General features: G+C 43.8%; 2 protein-coding genes across 23 annotated transcripts in view; one reads left to right on the top strand and one right to left on the bottom strand.

Annotated features, from left to right (window-relative positions):
* The window catches only part of Osbpl9 (oxysterol binding protein-like 9), a 141,128-nt gene extending 139,829 nt beyond the window's left edge, over window positions 1-1,299 (top strand). For 13 of the 20 annotated variants that reach the window (XM_006502617.4, XM_030253061.1, XM_030253060.1 and 10 more), the window contains one exon: window positions 112-794. In XM_006502617.4, the coding sequence (XP_006502680.2) occupies window positions 112-186 (75 nt within the window). In that variant the 3' untranslated portion in view covers window positions 187-794. Of the gene's footprint in view, window positions 1-111 lie in introns of all 20 variants that reach the window. The other 7 variants (NM_133885.4, NM_001368727.1, NM_001346502.2 and 4 more) reach the window with 1 other exon arrangement.
* The window catches only part of Nrd1 (nardilysin, N-arginine dibasic convertase, NRD convertase 1), a 61,123-nt gene continuing 43,172 nt past the window's right edge, over window positions 667-18,617 (bottom strand). For 2 of the 3 annotated variants that reach the window (NM_001347169.2, NM_001346554.1), the window contains 16 exons: window positions 17,773-17,896; window positions 15,763-15,849; window positions 14,728-14,847; window positions 13,326-13,377; window positions 11,455-11,605; window positions 8,420-8,547; window positions 7,356-7,518; window positions 6,123-6,154; window positions 5,796-5,934; window positions 4,138-4,185; window positions 3,810-3,862; window positions 3,376-3,459; window positions 2,582-2,672; window positions 2,259-2,375; window positions 1,586-1,675; window positions 667-1,508 (listed from right to left, as the gene is read on the bottom strand). In NM_001347169.2, the coding sequence (NP_001334098.1) occupies window positions 1,314-1,508; window positions 1,586-1,675; window positions 2,259-2,375; window positions 2,582-2,672; window positions 3,376-3,459; window positions 3,810-3,862; window positions 4,138-4,185; window positions 5,796-5,934; window positions 6,123-6,154; window positions 7,356-7,518; window positions 8,420-8,547; window positions 11,455-11,605; window positions 13,326-13,377; window positions 14,728-14,847; window positions 15,763-15,849; window positions 17,773-17,896 (1,674 nt within the window). In that variant the 3' untranslated portion in view covers window positions 667-1,313. The remainder of the gene's footprint in view (window positions 1,509-1,585; window positions 1,676-2,258; window positions 2,376-2,581; window positions 2,673-3,375; window positions 3,460-3,809; window positions 3,863-4,137; window positions 4,186-5,795; window positions 5,935-6,122; window positions 6,155-7,355; window positions 7,519-8,419; window positions 8,548-11,454; window positions 11,606-13,325; window positions 13,378-14,727; window positions 14,848-15,762; window positions 15,850-17,772; window positions 17,897-18,617) is intronic. The other variant, NM_146150.3, reaches the window with a different exon arrangement.

The raw sequence follows: 18,617 nt of genomic DNA, 5'->3' as shown, positions 1-18,617 counted from the left end.
CCATGCCAATGAAGGATGCAGAGGGGGACCTGGGTTCCTGCCTAACAGTGGGATGAGCGTGGCATGGAATAAAGCTGCACTGCCTAAGCAAACCCTCTCTTCCTTTTGTAGCTCTTTCACGAGGATGGCGAATGCTGGGTTTACGATGAGCCTTTACTGAAGCGTCTTGGTGCTGTGAAGCATTAGGCCGACAACCGAGTCCACACCTGGTGACCAGGGCAGTAGGCGTAATTAAGCAACAATCGATCTTCCTTCAGGAGAGCTTGTCACTTCCTTCTTAACGCAGTGGTTCCTATCTCAGGGATACTGGACTTGACGACACAGATGAACAATTAAAGTGGAAACCGCTTCCCTTTTCTCCTCTGTGGCAGTTACAATTTTGACTTCAGGCCTGAGAAAAACTTCAGGTTTCGAAACATGACATCTCTTCCTTTTCCAGATCCCATGCTTTGAAAAATATTTATAGACAGTTCCAGGTCTCAGCTTCCTGTCCTCTAGTTCTGCTGTTCGGGCATAAAATCTTTATCTCCAGTTCATATAATCTTGAGTTTTAGATATACACACATGCGTAACAGCTGACAGTTTTTCACAAGTACACCCACCTGTAAATACTGTATCCTCAGTTTAGAAAATTAGTGCAATGTATGAAAATCAAGTGTTAGGAAATTTCATGGTTTCACCTATAACCTTTATTTTAGAATTGAACTATGATTAGATTGTATCTAAACCTGAAGTATAATTATATGCAGTGCTTCTTAAGGCTTCATAAAATAATTTTCCAACCTTTTTAAAAATATGTTTCTTTCATTGTTTTATACCTAACCTTGCAGACCAACCTGGCAGCCTTTTCTGAGGCTCCCCGACTCAAGCCCTCCGGCTAGTCCTGGATGCCTTACTGCCTCGCAGGGCTGGAGGACTGCACTTCCCCCACCCCACCCCCAAAAAAGCCACGGCAGATGGCTTGATGTGAAGGGATATACAGAACTATGTTTACTTTAAAGTACATTAAAAAAACAAAACCAGGGCAGTTTGGTGCTATAACAAATTAATTACAGATAGGCACACAAGAGCTGGGTTCTCCTCAGAGGACACAGGCCAGGGGCCCCCACATTGCTGACGTAAGTGTTTGGGTCACACTTGCCTACTATCTCATTGCCATCCTGAGCTAATCTTGTAGAGGAAAGGTAAAAAGTAAATCAAATCCTAGGTTGCCATCGAAAAAATCCAATGGAAGCCCTAAGGCAGCAGTGTAACTCCATAAAATGCACACACGTCTTTAAATACACGTTGCTTCAGGCCAATGAGACTGCAGTTTATTTGACTATTTTATGGTAGGGGAAGAGGCTGAGTGTTGCTGTGAAGGCCCTGATGTCAGTAATGGGGGTGGTGGATTCTGCCAGGACAGGAGAGGGTGGCAGGTAGGTTAGCTGCATCCCTTCACGAGAATTTGAATCCTCACCAAAAGGGGCACCATCCTCTTCCAGTTCATACTTCCCATATCCAACAACCTGAAAGAAGCCAAAGATGCCGTGAGAAATTTGTCAGCTGGATGTGAGCAGGGCTCCAAATGGTTGGCCATACTCACATGAACGCTGAGCATTTTACTTCCAGGTCCTCTGTGAGCCTTGAACCAGCTGACCAGGTCTGACTTTGAGAAAGACTTCAGGGCTTCAATCTTGATGAGGAAGAGAAGGTGGAAGAGAGCACACAGGTGGGAGAGCATCATCGCAGGCAGAAGTCCACCCTCCCATCCCCAGAGTCTAGTTATCTCACTTGGCTTGTCTCAGCCTGCCCCTACCCTTAGTGACAGACCTCACAACTGTCTATTAGCAAAGATGTGATTACAGCTGAGCAGCACAGCTGGAGCCAGAAACCCAGTCTAGCATCGCAGGTCAACTGGGATGACACCTCACAGAATGGGATATGCAGTGCACATTGGTTGCCTGGACAAGAAGACCACAGTGCTTTTGTGATGGTCTTAGATTTTAGATTTCAGCAAGAAGATGCCAAAATACCTAGAGGAATATGAGCTCTCTATTCTTTAGCAGAAGCTCATGAGTTACCTCAGAGTGGAGCTGCTCTGGCTGAAACTGACACATGTAGAGGTAAAGGTTAGCATCTTATAGCTACCAGGGAGAAACCACAGTGACTTGGAAAACAAGACAAACCAGGACACACGGCCTAGGTTTTTCCTCCACTGTTTGTACCTTAGAGTTAAAAGTACAATCAAAAGCCTTCTTGGTCTGAGAAACCATTACCTCATGGGCAAGGCGGTCAAAGAGATACTGCTGTGTCACCACTTCATTCCAGTTCCTGTCCACCTCCTCCCCAAGGTGGGTGTCCTCACACTCTTTCAACTTGATCAGTGCTGTGACCTGTCAAAAACATGTTCAGCCATGACATCACACCAATTCAGAACCAACAGCTTGGGATAGACATGCCAGTGTGTGTACACGTGTGTTGGGGGTGTTTAGGGGCATTGGTTAAATGCACTGGGATGTGAGTACCCTAGCCATTGTGCAAGCATGGTAGTGACTAACGCTGGTATCCTGAAGGCTTACAGCGACTGGGCAGTAGTCACCTGAGTATTGAATGCATCTTCTGTGAGGTTCTCAATCTTCTCCTCAAAGCTGGAAAGAAATTCCTCTATCTTCTTGTCAACAGTTTCGGAGCTGAAACAATTTGGGTAGAAGCCAAAGGAATTCAGCCTCCCTCAGCATAAAGACAAAGTTTTCTACCCTAAGCCAGGAGAGCAAAGAAAATGAAGAACTGTCCCTGCAACCTAGAGCCTCATTTCCTAGTACCCACACGATGATGCAATGACAGCCATACTTAAGCCAACTCTGAAGGCCTTACACCTCAGGGTCTGTGTTTGTTTTAAGATTTGTGTGTATTTTGCTCACATGTCTGTCTGGTGACCACAGAGTTTAGAAGAAGGCATTGGATTTCTTAGAATAGGAAGAGGCTTAAGACAGTCACGTAGCCTGGGCTGGCCTTGACTGCATCCCAACCGCTGGGATTACAAAACAATGCTCTCATGCCTAGCTTTATGTGATACTGGGAATCCAACCCAGGGCTTTGTGCATTCAGTGAGGAGCTACATGATCATCAGTCCAACATCCTTTTCCACTAGTTTCCCTGATCAAATATTGGTAATCCCTGCAGAGTAGCCTATAAGATTTGAGCCATGCCCTATGGGACCAGTAAAGACTCTGATTAATCCTAGGTGGGCTATCCATTATCTACCCACCCTTCCAACTGCACAAAGGAAACCATGCTGGGCCACAGTTGTACAGAATTCAGGGAAGCACCTGTAGTATCCCACCCCTCCCCCCACGTCTAGAAGAACAGGGGTGGACCCATTTACTCTCTTACTTGTATTTGGTTGCCTGAGTCCCAACAGTTACAGAAAATCCTAGAATTCCAGATGTGTTCCTACAGGTTGGGTAGACATGGTACCTAAAGCCAGACAGAGACGTTACAGGAGTTCATATGGTGACCTGGTTCCTGTCCAGAGAGGCACTGAACATGGGAGTGAAGGGCTTCTGGTTTTTTGGAAGTCCCAAATGGAGCCTAAGCTTGTATGCAGCTGTTTTCGACAGGCTGAAGTGGAGGTACCACCTGTTGCTGAACTGGGAACAGGCTAACTTCTGGCTCATGCAGAAGTCTGAACAAACTGAAAACATCATTATCCAACACACACTGCAGAAGTGTTGACACAGGCCCTGTGAGGTATGGGAGGGCCAACAGAGACTGGCAAGCCACCTACACAGGGAGCCCCAGCTCTCAGTGTTCTTGCCAACACTTACCCAAGGGTCTGCTTGGTGCGAAGGAAGTCAAAGCAGGGCTCTTCCATGTGCATCTGTAATTCACCATATTTTCCATCAGCCCAAAGCTCAGAAGAGAAACCTTAATTTTTTTTTACCCCCAAATGTTCTATATACTTCCAAAACCCAGCCTCCCCTATAAGTCTTTCTCCTAAAGGTCTAGGACCCTGACTGCTCATATTGGATGAGAATAAATAGCCACCTGACCTTCCAATTACAAGTTTCTGACTACCACAGGACCACACCCCTCAGGCATGATGCTTGACCTCATGGTAGATCAGGAACTCCTGAACCCCACCTTAGTACTTACCACAAGCAGCTCCATAAGAGTATATTCTCTCAGACTCCTCGTACCTGACTGTAGGGAAAGTGTGATCAGACAAGCAATGGCTTCCAGGTTTAGCCATCTTGGCCACTACTTTCTTGGATTTCATGCCCTATCTTCTTGCCTCCACATGCCTGTTTATCATCTACCTTCCCAGAAGTTGGAGAAACTGAGAGTAGGAATTCTGTTGGAACATCTGTATTATTGGCACTAGTGTAGACTTCTAGACAGACATGGGTGACACCAACAATCCCTAACTTAACAGCTCCTGCCTACAACGCTCAGGATACATTGTAAAATCAAATACCTGTAGTTCGGGGCCCTACGGAGGACAGCAAGAAATGGTCAGTAATCGTGGAGGCTCTGAATCTGTTTCTTAAACACATAGGTACAAAGCAAGTACTTGCTTCTCTGACAGAGTCCAGAGGAAGAGGATAGACCATGCACCTCCTAGCACCTCGACTACCATGCACCAAGACGTCCTCTCCCCCTTTAAGAGCTACCACATAACCAGCCACGTGTGTTCTGTGGAGACACAGTTTCCTACAGGAAGGAGTTTATATGAAGTGACCGTGGCATCCTTTGGTGATGACTTTGTTCAGACAGGACTGGGAGAGAAGGGCTGGGCAGACAGCTCAGATGGTCAAGTGCCTGCTTTAAAACACAAGGAGCCACATTTAAGGAATGCTGGGGTGCTGCTGGATTTAATTCCCAGCACCCAATGGGAGCTCACAAACATCTGTAACGCCAGTTCCAAGGATCCAGCACCCTTTTCTAGCCTCTGCAGGTACCAGGCATACATGTGGTATACAGACATATATGCAGACAAAACACTAATAAAAATAAAGGGTTTTAAAAAAAGAAATTTGGGCCAGGCGGTGGTGGCGCACGCCTTTAATCCCAGCACTTGGGAGGCAGAGGCAGGCGGATTTCTGAGTTTGAGGAACCCTGTCTCGGGAAAAAAAAAAAAAGAATTTTGGTATAGTGGCTCGTACTTGTAACCCTTGGGCTCACTGGCCACCAGCCTTGTCTCAATTTTGTTGTTGTTGTTACACAAAAAGGATGGAGTAGGGGGATGGATGGCACTGAAGAATGATACTGAAGGTTGACTTTTGACTTCCACAGACAGACAAACACACACACACACACACACAAATAAAATAAAGGGGAGAGGGGTGGTACTCAGACCCAAGATCAGCAACACAATAAAAAGTCAAAAAGAGTAAACAAAGCCATGTTATCCAAAGGCTAGACCACCAACTGGACAGGACAGGTTTGGAGAGGATGTTCACAAATAAGCAGTGAGCGGGATCAACCAAAGACTAAAGCAGACTCTGGGCTGACTGAGGGCTGCTGAAAAGCACTTGTTCAGACCTCCTCCTCTACTGTGGAAAGAACACAGAAGTAGAGATCTGAGTCCCAAAGAATAAAGAACTCTGCCTTGGATTTACCATCCCACTAAAAGCAGGTGAACATTTTTCTCATTTGGAAGTCATTCTGGTGGTTCTATGCTGATTCCTTAGCTAGGTTTACTTTCATTTCTCTCCAAGTTGTCCTTTAACAAATATCTTCTTACTGCCTGGGCTCAGTTAGGGGAATACATAGAAATGCCCATCTCACTTTAGTGTGTGAGGCAAGCTCACCTGGTAGTACACAGTGACTTCAGAGTTGGCATCCCCTTTATTCAGAGCTCTGACTTTGCACAGGTGGTGGCCGCTCGGCAGCTCCACCACCTGGAACTGCACAGGCATCTCCCGCTCCAGGGGCGCGAAGTTCAGCTTGCTGCAGAACAGTCAGCGTGAGGCAGAGGCAGACCTTGTGCACTCCCCAACCCCAACTGATGAACTCAGGCCTCAGCTCCCTGGGAAGGTCTGAAATGAGCTGAGTAACAATTAGCTGAGCTACAGCTTAATGCTTCTTTCTGGGAAGGGCACGTAAACCTCAAAGAGAAAATCCAAACCAATACTTACTCAACAACATATTTTAGGAAATCCATCGATTCCTAAAAGATAAAAAGAGAAGCAAACATCTGTAACGTGGTCATTGCAATTCTCTAATTCCTTGCAGCACTAAGAAAGCAGAGAGTCTATCACCTAAATGCTGGACCAGCATTTATCAGGCCAGTTCTGTTTATCAAATACTGTCTCAAGCTGCCCCTCTCTGCCTAGCATGCCCACAGTTTTTAAGTTTCCAGTTTCACATTAGTTTAGCTAGGCCATGCTATGGACAGCGCTATAATTTGGAAGTCTGGGCCAGCTGACACAGCCTGGACAGATAAGTAACAGAACAGCCCTGGGACTTCCTACATCCCTTCTGTTCTACACATAAGATAATGAGCGAAGGTGGCTCAACTCTGGAGTCATTTCTTCTGTGGCTATTTGACTATGTCCTCAGTCCCTCCTGGTCCCCGCACTGGGTCTGACACAGCTTGCTAGTCCTACTTTTCTTGATATTGAGACTCTGAAGGTCTTTCTGTTGGTAGAACAGAAACCAAGACTGGTTTTGTAATTCTATTCTCCCCAGAAAGAAACGGGAAAACAAAAGACACAGTTTAAGTGTGACCCTTTTTATATTCTAACAAAAGGCCACCCCAGCACAGAGCCCCTTTTCCCTCCATGCCTTACCCAGTCACCCAGGGTCTGGATGTCTTCCTCCTAGTTGTCTCCTAAGCACTTCTTTTCATTTATCACATTACGTTCATATAACACAGCTTATCATTTTGCCAGTTTTTAAAGTGTATAAAAATTTAAAGTATAAAAGTCACACTTGTGAGACATAGTTTAAAAAAAAATCCATCTTGTAAAATCAGAACTCTATACTTATTAAACAACTTTCTTCTTTCTCCCTTCCAGCCCTACTGGCCCCTTCTTCTATTTCTGCCACTCTGTCTTCTTTAGATAACTAGAAGCACACCTCATTCTTAGCTCGGCCAAGCTTGGCACACAGGGGCTGGCTGTGCATGTATGTACTTTGTCTCTACATTACAGGTTCCACATATGCTCTTAACACCAAACTAATAACAAACCGGTCACTCAATTGTAACCAGTCTTCTTCAGAAGACGCCAGCTGCCCAGCGTTGGGCTGGAAACTCCTACCAGCTGACAGTGCTGACCCACCAAACCATTTAGGGAAGAAGAATATGATTTCAGATCAGAAAGCGCACTGACAGGCCCCGCCTATCTATCTTAAGAACACCCACTCACCGTGCTGGTGACATTCCCTTGGACCAGGCCCTCAACAAAAAGTTGGGATTTAAAATCCTTGACAAAGTTTAGCAGAGAATCAAGGGAAAGGCCATCCATCAAAGCTTGGTACTTGTCAATCATAGACCAGCGGGAATATTCCAGAATTAAAAGCCGCACATCTCTGTACAAAGGACATTTTTTTAAAATGTTGTAAGAATGTATCTTAAAAATTTTACATCAAGATGCAATAGAAGTGTTTCCAAAGACAGATGATTCCCACCATAACTTAAATTGAAGAAAATCACCATAGTAACCAAAACAGGAATAAGAACTGCATGCATGCAGAGTTCCAGACGGGCTTACTCACCAGTGCAACACACCTTTCTGTCTCAGATATAGAGTGAAATATTCCACATAAGTTGCTAAGTGAGTGAAATCTAACTAATTGTCCACAAATTTTAAATTATTGCTATTTTTGTTAGACGTTTCACTAATTTGTATTACTAGAAGCTAACTCTATAGTGTCTATAATTACCGTGTCTTATTTTATAACTATAGTGAGTCTGGGTAATGGCCCTAGATCATTCTCAGACTGACCTCACTGTCCATCTCCAAACCACCTTCCTAATGGCTACTGGGTTTCTAGAGTTCCTAGTATCTGTAATTCAATTTCTTTGTCATTTATAAAACAAAAGCAGGGCCTATGTCTAAGGTCAGGCTGTTTGATGACCGTTTACAGACGCCCAACAAGGAAATCATCAAGGGGCTTAAAGCCACATGGAAAAGAAAAGGCTGTGTCCACTCACAGGAGCCTTTCTGCCCTTCCCACTAAGCTCTCTACAGGCTGATGACGAGTGCCCCAAGGGCATCTTTGTCTGATTCAGACACATGTGCCCATGTAAGCTGCGATTAACTCGGGCTCCGAGTCACTGACACTTATGCTCTGCTCCCTCTGTGCTCTTCTGAACCTTAGTTAAGTTCCCAGCAGGAAGGCTGAGGCACTGGCACGTCAACATTTACTTCAGCAATGCATACACCTCCTCCTAGGGGCCCTCCAAACACAGCGCATCCTGTACACCTACTTGGCCAGAGTCTCGGGCTTGATGAGGATGTTGAAGTAGGTCTTCTTCAGTTGCTCAGTTATCATGGTAAAGACAGCGGGTGTGGAACTGAACTCAGTCAGGTAGTCAATAATGAGCTGAAAGAGCAGCTAAAAGGAAAATGCACTTTAAGCAACAAAGTATGGAAATATACTAAACCTGAGGGAGGAAATGCTTTCCTCAGTACCAGGCCAGGGAGGGGACAGGCATTGCAGAGGACTCAAGGCAAGGGCTCAGGACTCAACCCCTAGAGGCCAAACCACGAAGTTGCTCAAAGTTGAAGCAATGTGTCTTCAGTTTTCATCATTTTTCTTAAAAACTATCTCTACATGTGCCTTTAACTGGAAGGATATTATAACTGCACATAAATTTTGAAAGCAGTAATAAATGTTTAATTGTCTTATCCAAGTCAGGCATTGTGGGACATTGTGCTTTTAATTCCAGCACTCAGGAGAAAAAGGTAGGCAGCTCTCTGAGTTGAAGGCCAGTTTGTCTACACAGTGGTCTACGTCATGAGTTCCAGGACACCCAGAGCTACATAGTGGGACCCTAACTTTAAAAAAAAGTCTTAACCCAAAATGTGAAGCTTTTTCATTTTCTCTAGCTAGAACTTAAGCTGTTTCCTATTTCTAGGCACTGTATTGTTTTTTCCCAACATGTAACTCACACACTTGTTTCTCACCATTTCTGGAGGGGAACACGTGCTTCAAAAGGGAAACTGCCACTGGATCAACCGCCAATTAAGTCGCTGGCCTCCTAACACTGACCAACCCTGCCTTTCAGTAACTTAGCCAAGCTACATTATTTATTCTACAATGTCATTACATTTAATTTTCAATTTGTTTTAGAAAGCTTGCATCTATACTCTGTAAATTAGTTTTTAGCTTTCTATAAATATATTCTGTATTATGTTTAAGTATTAAGGTGAGGTAAGCCTCAAAATGAAGAGCATCAATTTTCTAAGGTTTATAATTTTAAACAGTTTTCTAAACTTACTTCCCAAACAACACCTATCGTATTCTGGGATTTAATCTGTTTGAATCTTGACGCTCCATTTGAAGGTAGACCAAAGTCAGTACCTCCACAGGGCAGACAGAGGCAAAGGTATAAAGGGCAGACTTATACTCTCCAGCGTTACTCTGCCAGCGCAGGGCTGGGTTCTGCCGGTTCTTTCCTGTGGAATTTTAAAAATATGAACCCAGTTCCAAAAATAATAATAATCTTCCTTAAATTTGCTATTGCTCTTTTGTGAGCAATAGCCTCAAACCACGCCTATGCCAGCATGAGCGTCAGAGAGACAGCAAATGGAAGCAAGATATAACTAAAACACAACACAGGCTGTTTAGTTTTCTATGCACTGCCAGCAATCAGACATGCATGTACGTACACACACACACACACACACACACACACACACACACACACACACACACACACACACACACTGCACACTGCTGGGAGCCTGCCTGAGAACCAGTTTTCTCTGGAAAGCAGCAATGAGGGCAGCACTGTGATTTTCAGGGGGAAAACTAAATTCTGCCAGGGCTAGAATGTTGCTTATTTTGTAATATTTATCTTTCTTAACCCTTTGCTATTCTGAGGCCAGAAACCACTGGCTTCCTGCTATTTAACAGTGGGGGATTCAGTAAACAAGTGATTCCTCTGGGTCTTTGTTCTTTTCTCTCAGCTAGAGCAGCTTGGAGTTTGTTAACTCCTTGAGAGCCAGGAAAAGAATGTCATACAAGAAAGAAAATCTTTTACATAGGCAATATGCATACACACACACAAACGCACACGCACACACACACACACACACACACACACACACTGGTAGAGGCTGATCACCTGTCTCAACTCCACAAAGTGTTCATACATACATACACACATGTATGTACAGACAGACAGACATATACACACATACATTTGATGGGTGGGTAGGGCAGAGCCCCAGATACCACACTTTATCCCTTCTCTCTGGCTTTTTTATGCCTTCTTAGACAAAAGTTCTTTATGAAATTACCTCAAATAAATTGTTACACAAAAGGGGAGTTACAGAAGGATGTTGATATTTAGCTCAAAGCAGTGTTTCGTTGTAAGTTCAAAGCCACAGTTTCACAACGCCTTGCTTTATCATAGCACATCTGAGGCTTCATCCTGGGATCTGATCAATGTTTTTCCTTGATCACAAATTTGTCCCATGCCTAGTTTTCTTTTTAGTGTAATTGTGACGTTACTGCAGCCTTTATTATGCAGCCTTTACTTACAATTCTATGAGGAGTGGGCACATTCTATTCAATTCTAATTTAATCTTTCTGGCAAAACAGCTAAAACCATCTCTTAAAACTTTCTTCCTAAAATTATTTGAATCAAATAAAGAATTCTATAAAATCATTAACTAATCTAAACAGCATTCATTCACAAAAGTTCATCTTTATGTTGACCTGTAGGAACCCTGCCCAATAGGGTGGGCTGGTGCCCAGGAATCGTCAGGGTCTCTAACAGTGACAGGAAAAGCTCATCTGCGGCAAGAAGCAATCCTCAGATGGAGGGGCCTGGGGCCTAGCCTCTCAGCACTCACCCACCTCAGGCCATGCAAAACAACAGTGGGCCACCTCCAGATGACTCCTGACAACATGGCTCAGTCAGTAAAGTGTTTGCACAAAAGCATGAGGACCTAAGTTCCACCCCAGCAGCCATGTCAAATAAGCCAGGCACCATGGCACCCAGAGACCTCAGGAGGATCCTTAGAATCATTAAGGCCCAGATTCAGGGATAGGCCTGTTCTAGTCAGCTTCTCTGCTGCTGTGATAGAACACATCACAGTCTATCACTGAGGGAAGCCAGGGCAGGAACCTTGTGTATGTTCAAAGTTAGAACAGCTGTCATAGACAAAGAAATCATCAAAGAAATGCCACCCATCGGGAAGCCCTTCCATCAGAGGGCTGCATGCAGACTTCTGCAGAGTGCTTTGGGACAGCAGAGATGAACACGAGATTTCAAAGCTCTCTCATACTCACAGGTAGTTTGTGGTTGAATCCTTTCACTCGAATAATTAACCCATGTTCTCCAGCTACCAGTTTATACTCCAGCTGTGCCACATCAGCTTCATAGGCGGGTTCGGCAAGGTTGTGCGTAAGAATATTCACGAAGATGTCAAAGAGGACAACACTGGAAAATACAGAACGCAGCTAACGTCACTGATTGGCAGGAAAGACAAGAAAAAGTTGCTTTCTTCCTATCAGACTAGGAAACTTCACCTTTAGTAAGGTGCTAATTGTCTACTCAACCACAATGTCCAATCATGACGTCAGCCTCACAGGGACAGCCCAAGACCACCCACGGTAGTCTCCCTAATCTCTTCCTGTCACACACCAATAGAAAAAGACAATGTGCACACACACGAGGGAATGAAGCAACATCAGAAGCATCCAGGCCCAAACAGACAGCAAGCCCCTGCTCTCCCACAGTGCAGTTACCTACATAAATACATGAATAATTTGTAAAGAACAAGGTATAATTAAAAGTCTGGAAGTTGGGTTTGGAGAGACGGCTCAGTAAGTTCAACCGCCGGCATCCCCAGCAGGCAGTTCTTATTTGCTTATAATCTCAGCTCAAGGGGATGCAACATCCTCTTCTAGACTGTTCCAGAACCTGCGCCCACATGCAACGCTACCCACTCCCAGATGCATACAAGCACGTATAATTTAAAATACAATAAATCTTAAAACACTGAAGGTCTTTAAGGGCTAGATAGCAGAAACTCAGCCAGTCTTCTCTGCAGACAAGGAGCCAGCCTGACGGCTATACCCCTAGTTCACAGTGAGGGCTGAATGTCAAGGCCTTTCCCAGTCCGGTAACGGTGATCTGCTTACAAGTTTTCCTAATCTGTTTAGAGCACAAAAAATAAACAAACAGCTAGCATAGCTCAAGTGCTGAACTAGAAAATCACCAACTGTTCAGACTGAGATAAAACTGCTTTCCAATAACGAGAAAAACGTCAGCACGTGCTGGCCCCGAGGAAGTGCCTCCCAGAAGAGTCTGCCTCCACAGCACTCATTGCTTCTTACCACGGCTGCTCCTTCAGCTCCAACTAACCAGACACCACAAATTCAAAATATCACACAAGAGGCCCAATAGCATCTATGCTTCTCTTGGGAACTTCACGAGCCAGGCATGTCATCTGCATCTCAGAGATGTCCCTCCAAGGACCCAGAACAGAGCACCAAGCTTTGAACACGTAAGTGGCTTCTCTAGCCCAAAGTTCAAAAGTCCTTCCAGAATCCTCCTGGAAACAGGGTCCAGTCTGTCACAGCAACATCCCACTCCTGGCACCAGCTTCTTAGGTAGGGTTATCACTGCTGTGATAAACACTGTGACCAAAAGCAGCTTGGGAAGGAAAGGGTTTATTCTCTCACACTTCCACATCACAGTCCATCATCAAAGGAAGCCAGGACAGGAACTCAAACGGAGCAGGAACCTGGATGCAGAGGCCATGGGCAAGTGCTGCATACTGGCTTGCTTCTTAGGGTCTGCTCAGCCTGCTTTCTTAGAGCATGAAGGACCAACAGCCCACGAGTGGCACCACTGACATCGACTGGCAATCAGGAAAATGCACCACAGGCTTCCCACAGGCCAGTCTGGTGGGCATTTTCACACTTGAGGTTCCCTCTTCTACAAAAGAATTCTAGCTTGTGGCAAGTTGACATACGTAAAACTAGCCCGCACAGTCAATCATTTTCCTTTCTCTTTCTCTTTCTCTTTCTCTTTCTCTCTCTCTCTCTCTCTCTCTCTCTCTCTCTCTTCTCCCCTCTCCTCTCCCCTCTCCCCTCCCTCTCCCTCTCCCTTTCTCTGGAGGGAAAAAACAAACAAACAAAAACCAAACACTCACTTTGCTGCAGATTTCTGTATCAAAGGTGAGATCAGATGAAATCGTATATATGCTGAAAGAAAAAGACCATGGATAAAATATAAAAGGTCAGAGGCCTCAAATATCTTAACACCTATTATTTTCTTTTAATGGGGCTTTTAAGTTCAAAATAAACTACTAGTCCCTAAAGCCTCGTTACATGTCTATTCTCTTTTATCCCTACGTTATTTTTATTCTTAAAGCTTTTAAAGGGTGTTTCTCACCATTCCAATTAAGTATCATAGAAGCACACTTTAACCTACAGGAATATCAGACACATACAAAAAGGTCTATGAATAACCATATTTATCATTAACTTGAGACAGGCAAAAATATTTATAGAAGTTTACACGTTAGGAACATTTATCAATCAAGCAGCTCGGTGTCCATGGGAAGGTGCCATGAAGCCTTTTCCTAGAGACGCTGAATGAACGGCAATAACCGTTTTTAAATCTTATGATTCAGTCAAGAAAAACTGTGAGGAGACAGCCCCAAATCCCAAAGCCTGGGAGACTGAGGCACAGGCTTGCCATGTGTAGACTGGCCTGGGTCACACATTACGTGACGTTCTAGAGAAAGGGGAGGAGAGAAGGTGAAAGGGAGACTGTCTAGGTCCAGAGTATGATTCCAAGAACAACACGGTTTGGCCATGACTTAAAGTCAAAGGAATTTAGAGGGTGTGTTTACCCCACAGGAGACACGCTAAAAGCAAAAGGCAGAGATAAGCAGTAGGGAAGATTTCCCTTTACAGTTCTAGATTAGGCTTCCTATCATATCTAGGAATGATTCTCCTCATATCTTATTCCATTTTTAAAAATAATGTAGTGTCTTTAATCCCAGCACTTGGGAGGCAGAGGCAGGTGGATTTATGAGTTCAAGGCCAGCCTGGTCTACAGAACAGCCAGGGCTACACAGAGAAACCCTGTCTCGAAAAAAAAGAAAAAATGTCTAAATAATACTATTAATCCTAAGTTTATGAAATAACTGGTACTAATTTATCTGAAAGGAAAAATCTTTAAAAATAGCTTCTTTCTAGAATTGGATTTTTTAGTTATGTATGTGTGTGTGTGTGTGTGTGTTCAGGTCAGAGGACAATTCTTCTGTGAAGGTCAGAGGACAATTCCTAGAAGTTGGTTCTCACCTCCTACCATGCCGGCCCAAAGCCAGGCATCAGGCTTGGTATCAAGTGCCTTTAGCTGCTGGGCCAGCTCACCAGCCCAGAGCTGACTGTCTACTTCTGGAAGGCAGAGTGTCTGTATACACTCCCATAAGCACAGGTGCACACTGTTAGCCTATAACTGTAAAGGGGGCTTCAAAGGGAGAGGAGTAGGCAACAGGAACAGAGGCTGCCTCAGAAGAGGAAGCTTTCTCTACTTTATCTCACCTTTGGGGATTTTGAATTTGTTGTCTTTCTTATACCACAAGCAGCCTTGTGCGGTATTGACAATTTTAGCAGGGTATTCAGTTTCAGGGCAATCAAAAGCCTTCAACGTAAAGTCCGTGGCTAACAATAAGAACAAAAGAGTGATCATATTTTCAAATGCAATGTACACATGGCCTTAAATTAGATGGAAACTAAAGCTATCTCATTCCCAACAGCAGATTCTTATCTCTGTACACTCAGCCTCCCTTTCCCAAGTAACCGTTAATTAGGAGAGGGTGGCCTTTGGGTCTGGACACTTGTATAACGCAATGAATGAATAGGTTCTTCAAGAAGAATAATCTTTTGCCAAGTTTAAGTTCTGCTTTTGCCAAATAGTTCTGCTCAAATACCACCTTTTGTTATTTCAAATTACTGGCAAACTGTTTAATTAGCATGTAGATAAAAGATAGTTAATTTATGGGCTGGAAAGATGGCTCAGCGGTTAAGAGCACTGGCTGCTCTTCTGAGGACCTGGGTTCAATTCCTAGTAACCGCATGGCAGCTCACAACCATCTGTAACTCAAGATCCAGTGGTTCCAACTCCCTCACACATACATGTAGGCAAAACAGCAAACGCACATAATTTTTTTTAAATTATAGATTAATGATCTCTTAAAAAAGATAGTAAATTTAAAGAAAGGGGAGAATAAAAGATGGGGCTGGAGAGATGGTTGTGAGTTACCATGTGGGAGCCGGGAGCTAAACCCTGTCTTCTGAAAGAACAAGCTGTTACTCTTAACCATTTCTGTAGCCTCATCAATACTTTTGAATAAATATATTACATGCATCTTTCACATGTACAGACACACACAGTGATTCCTATTTACTCTCACGTGTACAGACACACACATGTACAGACACACACATGTACAGATACACACATGTACACACACACGTGTACAGACACACACGTGTACAGACACACACGTGTACAGACACACACATGTACAGACACACACATGTACAGACACACATGGTGATTCCTATTTTACTGACCTATGTACTTATTTTCAGCTGGAAGATGAAGGTCTGGATTTAAGTCAAAATTACTCTTCCATAGTTCAGTCCAAGAGTTTTCAATATCTGTGGAGGGGAAAAACAGACATAGTCAACAAATACAACATTCAGAATTCTCTTAACAAACCAGCCATCAACTGCCTTCACTACTCAATGTCTCCTCAGCCATAGCTATGCAACCTAGAAACTCACTAGTCAAAGCAGAACCAGGCAGGGCAGCCATCATCTGAGACAGGGTTTGCAATGCAGAGCCAATCTTTCCCCCTGTACTTCACTCCCTCTTCAGTTCTGGAGACAAAGTCTCATTACCCAGCCTGCACTGCCCTCTCACGAGAGTTGCCCAGTCTTCCTGCCTTGTTTTCTGGGTGCTGAGATTATATGCATGTGTCACCACATCCGGCCAGAGCCAGGTGACACATATATTTAGTGAAGTCTGACAAATGCCTTCCCCTCTCTTCCTTCCTTCCTTCCTTCCTTCCTTCCTTCCTTCCTTCCTTCCTTCCTTCCCTCCCTCCTTTCTTTTCTCCCTTTTTAGAGGAATGGTTTGGTATTCTGGGTCCACTGCATAGAGCAGGAGCAGAGCAGTGGGGCCTCCAGAGAAGCACTTCTTTAGGAAAGAGTGAAAGCAGGGGTGCAGGCAGGGCAGCAGGCTACACAGCAAACCTTGCCTTGAGAACAGCAAATAGGGAATAGCAATGAATACAAAGAACAATCTAGCTACCAAACAGCCAACTAAGGAGGACATTTTCACTAATTCATAAACATAAAGATAGTGAAAGTACAAAATATAAGTATGTTTCATTTCAAAATAAAAAATTTAAAACGTATACTTTTTGCCAGGCACAGTGGCACACTCCTTTGGTGCCAGCACTCAGACCTGTGTGAGTCTGAGGCCAATGTCCTGATTTGTTTTTGTCAACTTGACATGAACCTAAACAAAACTAGGAAGAGGTAATCTTAACTGAGAAAATGCCTCCATCCAGGCTGCCTAAAGGAAGGTCTGTAGGAATTTCCTTCATTAACAATTAGTAGGGGAGGGTGGTGCACCCTGGCAGGTGCTGGATGCCACAAGAGGGCAGGCTGGGAAAACCATGAAGAACAAGCCAATAAGCAGCCCTCCTGCGAGGTCTGTTTCAGTTCTGGCTCCCATGTTTCCAGGTACCTCAAATTCCTGCCCTGGTTTCTCATAGTGATAGAGTATGACGTGAGAGTTGTAAGGAGAAATAAACCTTTTCTTTCCCAAGTTGCTTTGGCCATGATGTTTTATCACAACAGAAACCCTACCTATGGTGCCAGGAGTGGGGTATTGCTGTAAAGCACTATGAAAGGACATTGGAACTTTGGGCTAAAAAGCCATTGTTCAGAGCTTAATGAGCTACTGCGGGGAGTGAGAAGACAATGCTAAGGGCAGTGTGGACCAGGGAGGCCTGATGCCAGGCATCCCCAGCACACCTCTAACTGCAGCACAGAGGCCTGAGAGCTCTGAGAGTTTGAGGACAGCCTGCTCTACACACACAGTGAGTTCCAGGGTAGTCAGGGCTATGCAGAGAGGCCCTGTCCCTGTCTCAACAACCAAAAACAAAACCGAAAAAAAAAAAAAAAAAAAAAACAGATAGCAAAGTGACACCCTGTTTAAAAAAATAATAATATAAATAACAATAATATAAAAATATTATATAATACATATGCACATACACACTTTTTTTTGTCTCCATAAGAACCACCAAAGTATTAAAGGATAAACTTCCCAGCTGATGGGGCTGAAAAGATGGCTCAGCAGTAGAGAGTTCCTGCTGCTTGTGCACCCACATAGCAGCTCACAACTTCCTATAACTTCAGTTTAATGGGATTGACACCTTTCAGTCTCCATAGGTATCCACACATGGTTGCACATAAACTCATATATGCACACACATAAATAATCTCTTTAAAACATCCCCAGCTGAGTCAAATATACTTAAATAAAGGAGACTCATCACAGTAACTCACCTTCTATGCTATACTGAGTCCCAAACCACTTCTCCTTGAGGTCACATCTTCCCTCATTAGCACCAGAGAGAAGAACGAGATTTGCCTTCTGAGGAACTAGCTGATTAAGGGCCTCAGCAATGACCTAACATACAGGACAGGAAAAGACATCAGAGACAGGAATTCTAAAATGTAAAACACAATTTAAGATTTTTTATTTTTATTATTATTATTATTTTATTTGTTTATTTATTTATTTTGGTTTTTCTCTGTGTAGCCCTGGCTGTCCTGGAACTCACTCTGTAGACCAGGCTGTCCTGGAACTCAGAAATCCACCTGCCTCTGCTTCCCAAGTGCTGGGATTACAGGCATGCGCCACCACTGCCTGGCTACAATTTAAGATTTAAGTAACAATTTAACTTACATTTTATTTTTTAAGTAACAGCTTAAGTAAATAAACTATTTAAAAAACAAAAACATTTGCATTGTTTCTACAGTGTCATGATGTTCAGTGAGCTGTTTCTAGTTCATGAATCTCCTAATTTATAAACTCTAAGCTTATTACTATTTCAAAAAACTTTATTTCTCCTTCTATTGAGGTATAACTGACAAACATCAAGTGTGTGTCCTCCTGGTGGAGATGTAACTCATTTGCATGCAAGAAGCCCGGTGTGACAGCTACTACCACATAAACTCATGGAGATGCATGCCTGCAATCACAGCAGCTGAAAGAAGCACAAACAGTGGGAGTTCAAGGTTACTTTCAATTACAAAGCAAGTCTGAGGCCAGCATCGGATACATGACACACGTTAAAAAAACAAAACAAAAACAAAAAACAGATGGCCTTGTGTAAGAGACTCAGGAA

The sequence above is a fragment of the Mus musculus genome, chromosome 4 (genome assembly GCF_000001635.26).
Source record: "Mus musculus strain C57BL/6J chromosome 4, GRCm38.p6 C57BL/6J".
In the NCBI taxonomy this organism is placed as follows: domain Eukaryota; kingdom Metazoa; phylum Chordata; class Mammalia; order Rodentia; family Muridae; genus Mus; species Mus musculus.
The sequence above is the reverse complement of the archived record's forward strand: the minus strand, read 5'-3'. Positions and strand labels throughout refer to the sequence as shown.